This window comes from Apiospora phragmitis (genome assembly GCF_038363925.1).
Source record: "Apiospora phragmitis strain CBS 135458 chromosome Unknown utg000016l:1.0-887042.0:1.0-888152.0, whole genome shotgun sequence".
Lineage (NCBI taxonomy): Eukaryota > Fungi > Ascomycota > Sordariomycetes > Amphisphaeriales > Apiosporaceae > Apiospora > Apiospora phragmitis.
Window position 1 is genome coordinate 364,477 of NW_027117416.1, and position 14,038 is coordinate 378,514.

General features: G+C 51.4%; 2 protein-coding genes across 2 annotated transcripts; both read left to right on the top strand.

The window, feature by feature from the left end:
* Window positions 1-749: 749 nt before the first annotated feature.
* PG994_015288 (uncharacterized protein) lies at window positions 750-1,115 on the top strand (the record flags this gene model as incomplete). The annotated part of the gene is made up of 1 exon (XM_066866695.1): window positions 750-1,115. The coding sequence occupies one exon, from the start codon at window positions 750-752 to the stop codon at window positions 1,113-1,115; it is 366 nt and encodes a 121-aa protein (XP_066707609.1).
* A 1,746-nt stretch (window positions 1,116-2,861) lies between these two features.
* On the top strand, window positions 2,862-4,226 carry PG994_015289 (metalloprotease-like protein; the record flags this gene model as incomplete). Its single annotated transcript, XM_066866696.1, has 1 exon — window positions 2,862-4,226. One exon carries the CDS (start codon window positions 2,862-2,864, stop codon window positions 4,224-4,226), a length of 1,365 nt encoding a protein of 454 aa, XP_066707610.1.
* Window positions 4,227-14,038: the final 9,812 nt, after the last annotated feature.

Genomic DNA, 14,038 nt, shown 5'->3' on the forward strand with positions numbered 1-14,038 from the left:
TTTGGTGCTCCTTCATCAGCGTCGGATGATGCTGGTGGGCCCTTTCTGATGGAGCCCGTATCTGTATATGAATGCCTTCTTTGGACCTCATACTTTCTGTATTGCCTAGGCTGACTTACTAAGATACTCATGCTTCTTGCCATCCTGCTAGACACCTGGGGACAACCACTTACTTTAAATGGTTGACACAGAGAAGAATTGGGCCAATTTCGAGACAAGCGATGCCTACAGTCACGAAGATGAAATGCTCTACTTGGCACTGCAAGTTCCTGTAAGCGTCTGAAAATGTCACCTCACAACCAACCTTCCTCAAAGGTTCCGCCGAAAGACTCGAACGTCCTGCAGCTAATTAGTGCAGGTATCCAAGTGGCCAAGTTCCTCAAGGACGCTTCGGCTATGGAATACCTAGACAAACTATATTGCGAAACTGAGGAACTGATCCAATATCGGAAGCTTGCGCCTGCGTCAACCGACGGTAGCCTAGTACCTCATGACCGGAGTGGTAACACAGGCGCAGGCCAGTTGGACTGGGCGTTTAGATAAACCAGAGGGAGAGACCCGCCGGCAGCAGACCGGACATACATGTTCATTGCTTGCAAGTTTATACCGGATACAGAAAGGTTAGCCGTTTTAGTCGTCGAAAGAGGAAGAAGGATGGGAAACGTATCAGCCATGGGGGTAATAAAGATACTCGTGACAATTACCATGCATTTAGTTACACCTAGATTCTACTAGTCATAGAAGTGTACATGAACGGGCGCTACCAACAAACAAGTCCCAAGCCATATCGATTAGTGGACGCAGCAGTAGCGGCCAAGGATGCTTCGAAAATGATGCCAAACACGCTGATCCTGGTCGTCGGCGAAGGGGTCATCAACCTTTTTAGCACATATTTGCTGCTCTACAAGAGCCGCCGTACGCCCCCGCCGAAGTATTCTCACGGCATCATAAAATGCCGCCTCGACGTTTATACCGTACTTTGCCGAAGTCTCGACAAATCCGCAGCCCAGCTCGAGCGCCAGAGCATGGCCCTCTTGAGCCGATACCACTCGCTCCGATTCGACATCGCACTTGTTCCCAATAAGCAGTATGGGCCCGAGGTGATGTGGATCTAGTGATTCCTTCGTCTGTCGAATATTCGCGTAGAGATCTCGTACGTTCAAGAAAGACGATCTGGAAGTAATGCTATATACCAGAAAGAAGCTTTGGCCGTGTTGTATCCATTGGTCACGCAGTATGGAATAGTCTTTCTGGCCGGCAGTATCAGGACTTGGACTGCGCATGCCCGTCCATCGACAACGACTTGTTTCTGGTATGAATCTTCGATAGTGGGATCATACTGCAGGGCAGTAAAATATTGATTAGTATGGGATGCAGGTGGGATTCGGGAGCAACTTACCGTTGGGACAAAGTGGTGTATGTAGAACTGGATTGCAAGCGCGGTTTTCCCGACACCTTCTTCTCCCAATAACACCAGCCTATGGAGTGGTAATGCGGAAGACATCGCGAAACCGTAGCTTAGCTAACGACGAGAGTCGGCACCGACAAAATAGTTACGAATCACGGTATAGATAGGACTCCATATGCGCATCGGTCCTGACGTGTGCTATTGTTGGTCGTCGTCCACTTGCAAATTGATACTCATCCGTCCGCCGAGTCTAAAACGTTCTTGGGTATCAACAAGCTCTGCATTTGGACCATGGGCATCATGTGTGTACTCTTTTTCTGACGTACAGAGTCTAGACTGGTCAAGCTACGGAGGGCAGATGTAGACCTCAGGATGCAGAGCTGCTGATGGCGCCGCCGGTCCAAATGAGCAAAGCCAGCGGGCAGCAGAGTTAGAGCGAATGGGGATCCCAAGCAGACGCCACTATAGTTATGTTCACTATTGGGCGTGGCGCACTTGCTGGCTCACACGAGGCACTCTGGGGCCCTCCAATTCCCACCGAGTAGTATGCAGAAAGGATACTGGGAGGCCAAACTACCATTCTGGTTTGCCCGACCGTAGTATCCAATTGTACCCTTATCGACGTGGTACGCCGATTCCGAATGAAGCTAGAATCATCCAGTAGCATACAGTACTGTCTTTTTGCTGCGTAAGCTCGAAGAGTCTCACGGGCTGTTTTCGGTCCGGAGTTTTGTTGACCCTTACTGCGAAGCAGAATGGGAACCGTTGCGCAAGTAGCACTGAGAGACGGAATGGACGCCGGACGGACGGCTTGTGATGCAACCCATGTTCTGGTGCGCAGGACAGAGCCTGATGTTTCCCCCGCTCCGCTTGTACCATTCCGACCTAGAGGCCGGTCGCCTCGGACCTGAATCATCCAGCAGCGTATTCTCTATCGCCGCAACCGTCGAGAGCTCAAAGATCCTCGCGCGCTGTTTCCGGTCTTGATTTCATAGTTGCCTGCAGACATGTTGGTCCTACTGTTGGAGTGCAGCGTCGGAAGAGTTAGCAATGGCGCACTAGCGCACTAGCGCAACCAGCGGGCCAGGCCTAGAACCCACCGTTATTAGCGCAGAGCTGGTTCGCGACCCCGCGTCATTTTAGGACCAACTGCCCAATCCTCCTGAACTGCGCAAGAACTTCTCCTCAAGACACGCCGAAGAGACGCTGGCCCGAGATTCCTCTCGCCAACATGGGTTCGGAATCGGATCAGCAGCTCCCCTGGCGACGCTCACCCAACTCGAGCTCATCATGCCATCCCCATTGACACCCGCGAGCCAAAATTGCGGCCGATCATGTGAATCTGGCCATTTCGAAGGAAACCTTGTTTATGGAAGTCGTCGAACAAGTGAATAGGACTACGTCGAGGACGGGTGCCGGGCGAGATCAATTTGAAGCCGAAGCACGGCTGGCCATGGCGCTCACCCAAGTCTTTGACTACATGGTCACCTACGGGGTTGGGTATGGCTATGTGGCAGCGGGCGAGTCGCTGCTGCTGCTCCACGTCGACCGGGCCGATCCACAAACGCTGTTCTGCCACCCTTGTGTGCCTAGCAAAGATGTGGGCGACGCATCGTGCGAAAACTGGGCGGAACAACGGATCTACACGGCCGTGGCGCAGCTCAGCAGCTTTTGTCTGTTGAGTCTCCAATCGGATGCGCTTCAGGGACCTTTTCTCGACGCCGCTCTGAAGAGAGCGAAGGCGGTCTTGAAGACATGGGCAGAGCCATACGAGGATGCCGCGCAGTTTTCCGCAGAGGAGACGGAGTCGTCGCAGGCGGCGTCATCGTCCCCTGCACGACGAGCCGATCCAGATTTTGTACCCGACGAAAGTCCCATTGGCCGGAAAGTCGCCTTGCGGCCGAGGCCGTCCTGTAGGCCGTCGTCGTCGTCTCGCCGGGATGACGAGGGCGAGGACGAGGACGGGCCGGAAGATGACTTGCCGCCGCCGTGGACAAGGTCGGTGGAAAAGCGGAAGGGCGGCCCATCGCATAGCAGCTCCGAGGAAGATGAAACGCGCCACTCAGCGCCTACCCGGCAATACTGCTCGCAGGCGTGCCTGCTAGGCCTCAAGAGGGGCTGGGACCTCGACGACGGCTGTCCGAATGTGCTCGCGCATCGTGTCGCGGGAGATGGCCTGCGGCACCCTGTCACGGCCGACGAGTTCACACGCCTGGTCAGTGAGCAGCTGCGCGACAGTCCATACCGAGGTTGCCTAGGGTTAGGTGGGTGGGGTAAGAGAGGGTGCGACAGGCGTGCTATTCAAAGTGGAACTTGGACCATACGGCTACACCTTTGTCGGCAAGGGGACACTGTCGGGTGGCCTCGAGCAGCTGCAGCACGAGTGCCGGGTCTACGCGCGGCTGGCGACGCTCGAGGGCTGGGTGGTGCCTGTGCACCTGGGCCTGGTGCACCTGGATTGGGGGTACGTGCTACCGGGGGGAGGAGGGTGGTGCACATGATGCTCATGTCGTGGGGCGGCGAGACAGCGGCGGACGCGGGCATGGAGGCGGCGGAGCTGGAGGCGCAGAGGCGTCGCTCGTTGGAGGCGGTGTGGGCGGCAGGGGTGGACCACGGCGACCTGCGCGATGCCAACCTGCTGTGGAACGTGGAGCGCGGGCGTGTCATGGTGATTGACTTTGACCAAGCCGTCCTCCGGCCAGCGCCCAAACACCGGCAGGTGTCTGCGGTCAGGAGGAAGAGGAAGCATGGTGCGGATCGGCTCGAGGGTTGTTCTCGGAAGCGTGGCCTGCTCTACAATCATCTGCAGCCGGCGTAGATGGCGCAGAAGGAAGCTTCGAGGCAAATGCCGAGCTGCGAACAAAGAAATAAACTCAATACATTTTGGTACTTTTATCACGTGCGATGTGAAATATGGAATACAAGTGGGCGCCAGTGCCTTAGAGGTCGCGTGCTTTCTATCGTCGTCCCCTTCGCCGCCTAGCCCGTTGCGCCAGGGCAACCATCAGTCGATGTTTTATCAGCCGTCTCTAGGGGTGACCTGCTTCTATCATGGCTTTTTCAACCCGATGACTCGGATGGCACGCTGCATTAACCCGGCTCCTTTAGGCAGATCGACAGTCAGGCATGTCACGAAAGTCTGCAGGGACATACCGAAAGTGAATAGAGGCTCAAGTCTTGTCCGCTTAGGGTCACATACACCTTCATTCCAAACTAGTGCCCACTCCTGCTCCGTTCATTGTCTCCTCGTACTCCATCCTCTTTCCTACGCTTCACTCCTTTTTGATCCCCGATCTCCTTTCGCATTTTCGGCAAGTGGTCCAGTAGAGCTACTGCGTTACCTTGCAACGACTTATGACTAGAGTTCGTCCACCCTCTCCCGCCCTCGGCCTTCTTCGGTGAACGTCTCGTTAGAGAAAATGCAGTGCTACTAAATGTGGCGGCCGTACCTGTGTATTTTCAAGAAATGCGTCTAGTTGCTTCTTGTAGTTCCCAAAGCAACATTCGTGTTAATCTGTTGTACCTTGTGTAGGCTCTCGGAGGGAAATGAGCATCTCCTTTGAGCTTCGGCAGATGCCATCGGAGTGGATTGGGGGGGGATATCACTGGAGAGTATCACGAAGACGGCGTGATACAGTCGCGCCAGTGAAAGGTACGCGTACGAAAATACTGACCTGTATATACGTATTTTCGAGTCCTTCTGTCTTGCCAGCTGCAGTGCTTGAGAGTAATCCGTGTTCTAGCGCGCGGCTTTCGCCTTGCTTCTATTGCGGATCAATGTGGAATTGGATCACGGCGATAGAAACAGCGCACGGGAGATAGTTGGATTTTCAGGTGGGAACCGAAGGGCTGCACCAGCTGCAACGCTCCTGGCGTCCATGAGGCGTGATTTCAGATGCCAGTTGGGCGAAGGTGGCCTCGCCTGTGTACATAGCTGCTGTTCTGACACTATAACGCATGTTAGCGAGAATGATTTCTGGCCCAGATTGCCTTCGGCGCGTCTTGACGAGAGTAAATTCTTGCGTAGTCCAGAGAGGCCGTGGAGTTGGCCCGCTAGTCGCGCTAGTGCACCATTGCTACTCTTCCGACGCTGCACTCCAACAGTAGGGCCAACAGGTCTGCAGGCAACTAGGAAGTCAAGACCGGAAACAGCGCGCGAGGATCTTCGAGCTCTTAATGGATGCAGCGAAAGGAGAATACGCTGCTGGATGATTCAGGTCCGAAGCGACCGATCTCTATCGGAATGGTACAAGCGGAGCGGGGGAAATACCAGGCTCCGTCCTGCGCACCAGAATATGGGATGCATCACAAGCTCTCTGTCCGGCGTCCATCCCGTCTCTCAGTGCCACTTGCGCAACGGTTCCCATTCTGCTTCACAGTAAGGGCCAACCAAACTCAGGACCGAAAACAGCCCGTGAGACTCTTCGAGCTACGCAGCAAAAATACAGTACTGTACAGTCGCTAGCGAAACCTACGTCCTCTATCCACTCTTTGATAGTTCCCGTTTGGACCCGCTTTTGAGGGGTAGCTGTTGACACTATGTACCCTGCCATGGTCGTAGGTATAGAGCTAATTCCTGCCTTTGCTTCTCCTTCTCTTATACATCCATAAATCGATTACAGTACTCTGGAATTACTTTATGCTCGAAAAGAGCCAGAGCTAGAAACGGCAAATTTTTTTTTGACAAACAATCCAGTCAACATCGTTTCTGGCGTTGATTCATTACAGTAAGGCTGACCGAGTTCTGTCAAAATATCTGTTTGTAGACGCTTACAGGAACGAGCAGAGCCAAATAGCGTATAGACCGTCAGCGGTTTCTAGCACTAGCACTTGTGTAGCATAAAGTAATTCCAGAGTATTGTAATTGATTTATGGATGTACAAGAGAAGGGGTAAGCAAAGCTGAAAATCGACTCTGTACATGCGAGCATGGCGGGGTACATAATGTCAACAGCTACCCCTGCAAAAAGGGTCTAAAACGGAAACTATCAAAGAGTGAAGAGAGGACGTAGGTTTCGCTAGTGAGTGTATGGAGCACTTGTGTCTGATGTTCACTTCGTTGTTCCTATGTACAGGGGTTGTGCTTTGTGGGAGGTTTTCAGCCCCTAGGATAGCACTGCCCACTAAAAATAGGCCATAGTCGTCCGCACAGCGTCACTGGCTCGCCCACGAGTACAGGTAACACTACGTACTTTCAACAAAGGACCCAGTGACTTATCCAGCAGCTAATTGCGTCCCACCCACCTTTACCTCTTCGCTTTTCACGCATCGGCCTGAGCCTAGTCGGCATCTCTCGTATCCGTCGATACGTCGTGATCCAAATTTTAGGAGTCAACTTCAGCCGACCCCTAAGCCTCACCCAATTCTTACGATAACACATAATGGCCACAATGCAGGCCCGTGTTGCAGAGCTATCGAGACGCCAGATAGCGGAGTTCTTTTCCGACAACGCCCCTACAACGCAGGAACAATGCGACCAAGCCGCCGAACAGATTCTAGGCCGGCGTGTCCGCCCCGCACCTGTGCAAGGCTCAACTAGCTATACAGTCGTTCCCGATAACAACGTTGGAGAATACGTTGTCCAGTATCGCGCTAGTGATTCTTCCCTAGATCTCGACTTTCTCCGATGCATTGAACAAACCTACGGGCGCTTCGTACCACGCCACTCGAATTCTGGCAGACTTGACAAGCTCCACATCTATACGATGAGCAATGTAGGCGGGATCTCCGTATATCTTGCCCTGGACCAGTTACACGGAAATCACTGCTACCTCCTAAGACAAACAGTACAAGACTTTGCCAGGTCCGTCGATACCAAACCCACGTCCCCCGCCGCCTATGACACCGAGGAAACCGCATAGCTGACTTTGCCGATGTAGCTTCTTCGCCTCGGCGTGGCACAACACGCCGGCATCGACACCGACCCCAAGCCGCAAAAGGCTATATTCCGACTACTCATCGCGACTCTCACAGCTCTCCCAGGGGCTTCCCGACCGATTTCGCCCAACGCTAGAGCACCTTATCTCCAATCTCCCGGGCCTCTTCGCCGACGACTGGCCGCTAGTGCCCAACCACACTGACCTCCTAGAGAACAACATCCACGTGCACCAGGAGACGGGTCGCATTACGGGCATCTGCGATTGGAAAGATACGGCCATTAGTCCGTTTGGGACGTCGCTTGGGGGCCTCGAGACCCTACTCGGAATCCGCACGAGGGAGGAAGGCTGGCGCTATCATGCCAACCAGGGAGAGCTTCGTGACCTGTTCTGGAAGGCATTTTATTCCGCCATGGGACCAGTTTCTCGGGAGGACATGGAACGTATTGAAGAAGCAAGATTGGTTGGCATTTTCCTGGATAATGGGTTTGTGTATGTGAATGCTGAGGACCAGGTTCCTGTTAGTGAGGGTAGCTTCAACTTGAAGTATCTTGAGGCAGTTACTCTGAGGCTCTGGGCTTCAACCGGGCACTGATGTCAATTACATAACCTTAGTCTTTCATCTGATCACCTAGTAGCTGGGCTCACACATCCCGATACGTGCCGCGATATGCTGAAAGTCACATCATACGCGCGGTGACGAAGAAGGAGTTGTGTGTCCGAAACTGGCCCGTCTCATTGCACCAAGTAATACATGGTGGGCACCAATGCACTCAGCCGCAAGCAGCAGGCACGAGGCTGTGGTGAGGTTGTTAGTGGAGAGCGATACCGGTCTCGAGGCGAACGATAAGGATCAGGCACAAAGCTGCTATTGCTACTGGTGGTTGCATGTGCCTGTGAGGGATGTTACTCCCAGCAGCAGCTACTCGTAGTAATTACTGTTGGCTCTCGCCGCTACGAGGAGCCGCTAGGTATTGCTAGCGTGATTACCTCGGATATAAATCAGAACGGGACGGGCGCCACCCCTTCAATAGACCAACTAATAGAAGGTATCGGCATAGCTTAATTGACGAGACTTTGGAGCAATGGAGTGCTGAGGGCTGGAAGCGGAGAACCTCCCATCTTTTGATCACATTCCCCAATTCCCGCGCTGGCGCATCTCATGGCTTGATTGGAGATCGACTTTTAGCTTGATGAGTCGGGGAATAACTTACAGGGCAACACCATGAAATGGCCCCAGATAACATGAGGTTTTTGTTCCGGGCTTTCCCGGGGTTCACCCTGCATAGATGCTTGAAGGGGAATCCTGGATGAGCTGGGTGATCTAGGGCGATCTAGACGAGCTAGGTTGTCCACGGCAGGAAATTTATTAATAGACTGATCGGGAGATAAGCTGCCTATACAAGTTAAGGCAGTTTGAACTGCAATAACGGCTAAAGTAGATGGAACAACCTAGTAACAAGTGAAGGAACGAACGTGAATGATCCAACATGTACCACATATCTCAACTCTCTGAAGTCACGCCTTCTCTGTCTGTACCTCTGTGCCGATACCCACTTCACCTCTAAAGCATGGGCGCTACTGACGTATGTAATCAGGCCCTGATGAATTCAAGTTCAGTGAGTGCCTGGCGCAACAAATCGGGGGTGACAGCTGCGCTACTGGTATAGATGACCTTGTGAGTGTCCTTCTTGGGCCCCACGACAACCTTTTCGTAATGCTCACCGGCCGGTGGATCAGGGTCGCTTGGGATAGTGCCTCGAGCCACATGGCGGAGGTTCCAACCCGTCGGGGTCAAGGTTGCGATGCCCCGACTGGCCTTGGCCCGGGCGGAGATAGGCAAGACGATGGTTACGGCCTCTGTCTTCCCCCACTGGATCTCTATCTCAGCAGTGGGTTCGAATCCCTTTTCATCCCGTTTAGCAAAGTCTTTGACCTCGAGAACCACCTTGTTGGTGATATCGTTCTCGGCAAGATATGTGGCAATGTCGCTGAGGAACTGAGGAGGAATCTTTATTCCGGCAGTAGGCGAAAGGCCCTCGGCGAACTCGAAGGCAACGAAGCCATTCTGGGTGAGCTTGAAGGCCGTGGCGTGTATGTTGTCGAGGTCGACATTCTCGATCGCAGTGGCCTTGGTCCACGTGGACTCCTCAATGCCCAGCTCTCTCTCAAGGCGAACTGTGCCGAGGGGGATCTTGTCATGGCGATGGGCAGAGTGGACGCCGAAGTACTGGCCCATAGAGTAGCGGCCAATGATTTCAAGTAGGGCCTTCACATGTCCTTTGTACTGGAGCATCGACTGGTCGTCAATATAGGGAAGTTCATTGTACCTGCGATTGGAGCCAACAAGTCAGTGCACACTGGTTCTAAAGATTGATGACATCATTGGACTCACGTGAGGCAGGAGATGTCTAGATCACCCCGGCCAAGAGACTGCCCAAGGACCGGGATGGCCAGAGGATCGATCGACGCAACGGCTGCAGCAGCCATCGTTGACTGGGGCTTATTGGTGATAGCAGTTGAGTTGAGCAAAGGCTGTAGGTTTCAAGATGGCAAGCAAGACTTTGAAATTAGTTGAGTAGTTATACAAGCGAGTTTATCATTCGTCAAAATCGGCAGCATTGCCAGTTTATATATTAATAACATGCTTCCTCTGGAAGAGCAGTCCACATATCGGCGTCTGCTGCACGTCTTTAATTTGATAGTTTCTGAAGGTAACCGTTGACCGAGCTCCAGCAACCTTTGAATCGTAGTTAACTTTATCCATCCAATGAATCAATTTCTACGTCCTAGGAGTGCCACACCATATGCAAGTGTGCCATCCCTTGAATGCACCTTTTCAATGGCTTGCAGTTTGACTCATATGTATGGCTTTCCCAAGAAGTCTGTAGATGGTGTCGTCTGTGTCGTCTGCTAGGTCGAACATGCGCCAATGTCTGGCCAATTTTCGCAGGCCGTTCTACAAAAACACACTTGGGTGGAGGGAGGCCTGTGCTGCCCTCGTCCTGGGCTCACTAAGTCTAAAACAGCAGTACGTTATGTATCTTGCATCTTCCTACACATTCCGTGTTCCGTGTACTTTAAAAATGGGTAAGAGATGGTTATGGACTGTATTCGCTCGAATTCTATTGATGAAAGAAAGCACTTGCAACCCCATCCTTCTACGGGGTGACGAATACTATTTCCACTCTATGCCAATGCATCCGAAAAAAAAGCCAACATGATATCTTCCCGATCACAAACGCGTGATTATGCTCGAGCAGGGACGCTCACAGAACCGTGATTCAATTTGTACCAACGGTCGGCACTAGTTACATGCAGGCTCTATTATGACCATAATGTTTACCTTGACCGGGCATCCAGATGTGTCCATCACCGAATACAATCACAAATATGTGACTACCCTAGCTCCTATGCAGCCTTGCTACGATTAATATGCATATTAATGTGAACAAAGACCAGGCAGGCGTCTAGTAGATTCTACCTCATTTCAAACCAGTGAAGAGGATCCTTCCAATACTGTATATGCATAAGTGGGTCGGTAATCATATCCGTTATAGGGAGTTGGAATCCTTCATATGTCCAAAGCGAACCAATTGCATCTAATCAGACACGACACCATTCTGCCTCATCCGGCTTGGGAATAACCGCAATTGAAGAGTGGGAGCTTTTCCTTATGCATGCCCAAAGTTGTCACCCCAAAGAACGAATTCCATCCCACAATCAACTGAATCGAAGGGTCGTTATTGTGTCAGAATGCCTCTACACATTGACATGACTGATTCTCTCTTGGTCAATGCTATATGTCTTGTTGAAGATGTCGTAAAGCGTACCAAGTTGCTACCCAACTAAGGGTCATCTAAACCTTGCCCTTGCCCTTGCAGTCCGTGCATATGCCACCATCGATCGTGCCTTCGCCCTTGCATCGTTCGCAGACCGCCATTGCCCTTCGGATTTCCTGAAGATTATACTGAATGGTGACGATAAAATCGAATAGAGGTGAGTGTTCTTTGTGGTGTTAATGTTGGTTGTGAAATTCGGGAACTATCTCAGCTTTAAATAGCAACTCTTGAACGTATTGGGCAGCAAGGCAAACTATGGAGTGGACCCCGCTAAGGGCTACCCAAGATTAGCCTTAAGTTTACAAGCAGATGGACAAAGCATTCCAGCTTATTCCAGATTGTTCCGGCTTGACAATCCATCCACCTGAAGATTTCATCAATGGCAGATGAATACAAGCAGCATCGTCAATGTCAAACTTGTTTTGCCTTCTTTGCATCGAATGAACAGTTGCTCGACCATGTCGAGTGTTACCGGGTTAGTACCATGATATTATCCAAGATTTTGTCTCACAATCGGTGAAATAGTCACGAGAACGGCTCCTGCTTGCCGAATTAGAGCGCTGCCGAATGCATATTGCCCAATCTACCAATCTTCTCACGAAGGAAGGCGAAACGGACGGGCTTTGTGACAAGCGTGATCTGCTTCCTTCCATTCAGCCAACCCTGCTTCACTGTCCATTCAAGGGATGCAATAGGAAAGAGGCCTTTACAACACGAAGCAATCTTGTCCGACATTTTCAGGCTCGTATGTAGCTCCATCCGAACTACTACCTTGCTAAGGACAGGCTGCAGATGTTCAATGTCACGAAACTTGCCCGCATTGCTATGAAGTCTTTAAGCAAGTGCATCGTTATATAAGGCATGACTGCACAGGTAGCCAAAACCATCCAAAGAGCATTCTCACAGAGCGAAGGATCGCGGAGCTTAATGGATTGGTCAGTAGGGAGTTGAATCGATTGCAAGGAAGTGATGTTGGTAGTAAACGACTTCGAGACCTCCCCGATGCAAATCCAGGCCCGGCCCAAAAGAGAACCAGAATAAGTGAAAGTCCTCCTGAGGAAAATGAAACCGGCAACTCCATACTATCAGATCAAGACCAGGATAGGTGTGCTGATATAGTTGGTATTACTCTGGGTAGGACTCAGCAAGCATTTCACGAAATGGCTTCAGTCACTGGCGCAACCTATAATCCCATGGCTTCTCATACTGAGACATCTGTGGACGGCGAATGGTCTTTCACGGACATTGGTACGATGGCATCTACAGACGGTGATGAATGGGCAGTTTCGCAAACACTTGCGAACATGGCTACAAATGACAACGGGATTTGGGCATTCTCTGATATGAGTTCAGACGTCCCCGCCATCTGGAACATTGCTCCAACAGCTGCGAACATGGACGCAAATGGCGAATGGGCTTTCTCTTAGCTCTGTACGGTTCTTTCTAGTCCAGTAATATTATAAATTACGCCTAACGTACACTGCCATGATACAGACTTTATGAATAGGTCACGAATAAGCTCTCCATGTATTCCCTTGGGGCCATGGTACAATACATGATGAGAAACAGCCTTGCTGCTTGCTGTATCCCAATCAAGCCAAGGGTAGTCTAGCCCCTTAACCACGCCACCTCTAAGATATCGGCATTGACTGATACAAAGAATGTACACAGTACAGCAAGTACAGCAATGAGTGCAGGTCGAAGCCTAATGTGAGCTAGTTGCTGGACAGTGCGCACGGGGTGTGGAACCTAACCAAAAGTGGATTCGATCACATTTTCGTGATTTTCTCCACCGATCATGCAACCGTGGGTGCTGCGGGCTTCTTTCTGAGGGTAGCAAACTCCCACATCACCTCGTCCACCTCTTTTCCATCACTAACCCGCGTTTTTATGGCTTCAACAACATTTTCTGTAGAGGATGCTACTACAACCCTCAAAGAAGATGGATTTCTTTGCATACAAGATCCTTCAATAGGTCACCTGATCGCACAGATGGACCTGAATGAGTCGCAGTTTTCGCCCTCTTCGGAAGCTGGTATGGAATTCTACCGCCTCCACATACTTGGGGATACCGTAGGGCGCGCCGATTTGAGCTTTTTCTGACATTATTCTGACGGCCTTAGCGTATTGTCTCTATTCTTGAGCACACCTATAAATGGTGTGCACTGGGGGACTACCGGAGGATCCAAGAAGATCAAGGCCACATCTTCCAACTCAGGCGCGGCGGCACACACGCCGACGTACTCGTCGTCCAGTTATGGAACGCAAAATCCCATCCCACATACTTCCGCGGTTCACACAAGGCTTCCCCAGCAATATTGAACAGTGTTCGTGCGGCAAATCGCATGTTTGAAGTTGCACTTGCTCGGCTGGAACGTGCTGGCTGTGAGCCTCAATCGATTCCATTTGAAGATGGTGGACTGTGAGTGATGAGAGCGTTGCCGGCGTGGTTCGTACTAATGTATTCTACAGGGTTATTATGGACGCACGTGTTGCTTTCGAAATGAGAAACGGATCCCCAGTTACATTTTCCTTTGCCACTGCAGACCAACTGAAAAGCTGGCCCAAGCTGGTACCTCCGACATCACACAACACACCGCAGAGGGTGACTGAACTTCAGAAAGAAAAGATCGGGGCATACTATGTATCTCAATCGCTAGAGAACAGAGATGAATAAAGTGTATGGGTTTCGCTGCTACACAATTTGAGTTCGAACGGCTAGGAGTGACATAGGCAAAGCGTAGTAGATTAAGAGAAAGCATCGCTTATCGCTTCGCTCAATGTTTACCTATGTGTGCAAATCACTATGGCTAGAGACAATTGCTAGAATCGCAGGCATAGGTTAGGATGTCATCATCAGGTGGCGTGGTGGTTCCGTCATTCCTATTGAGCAGATATTCAGGTCCCAACGAG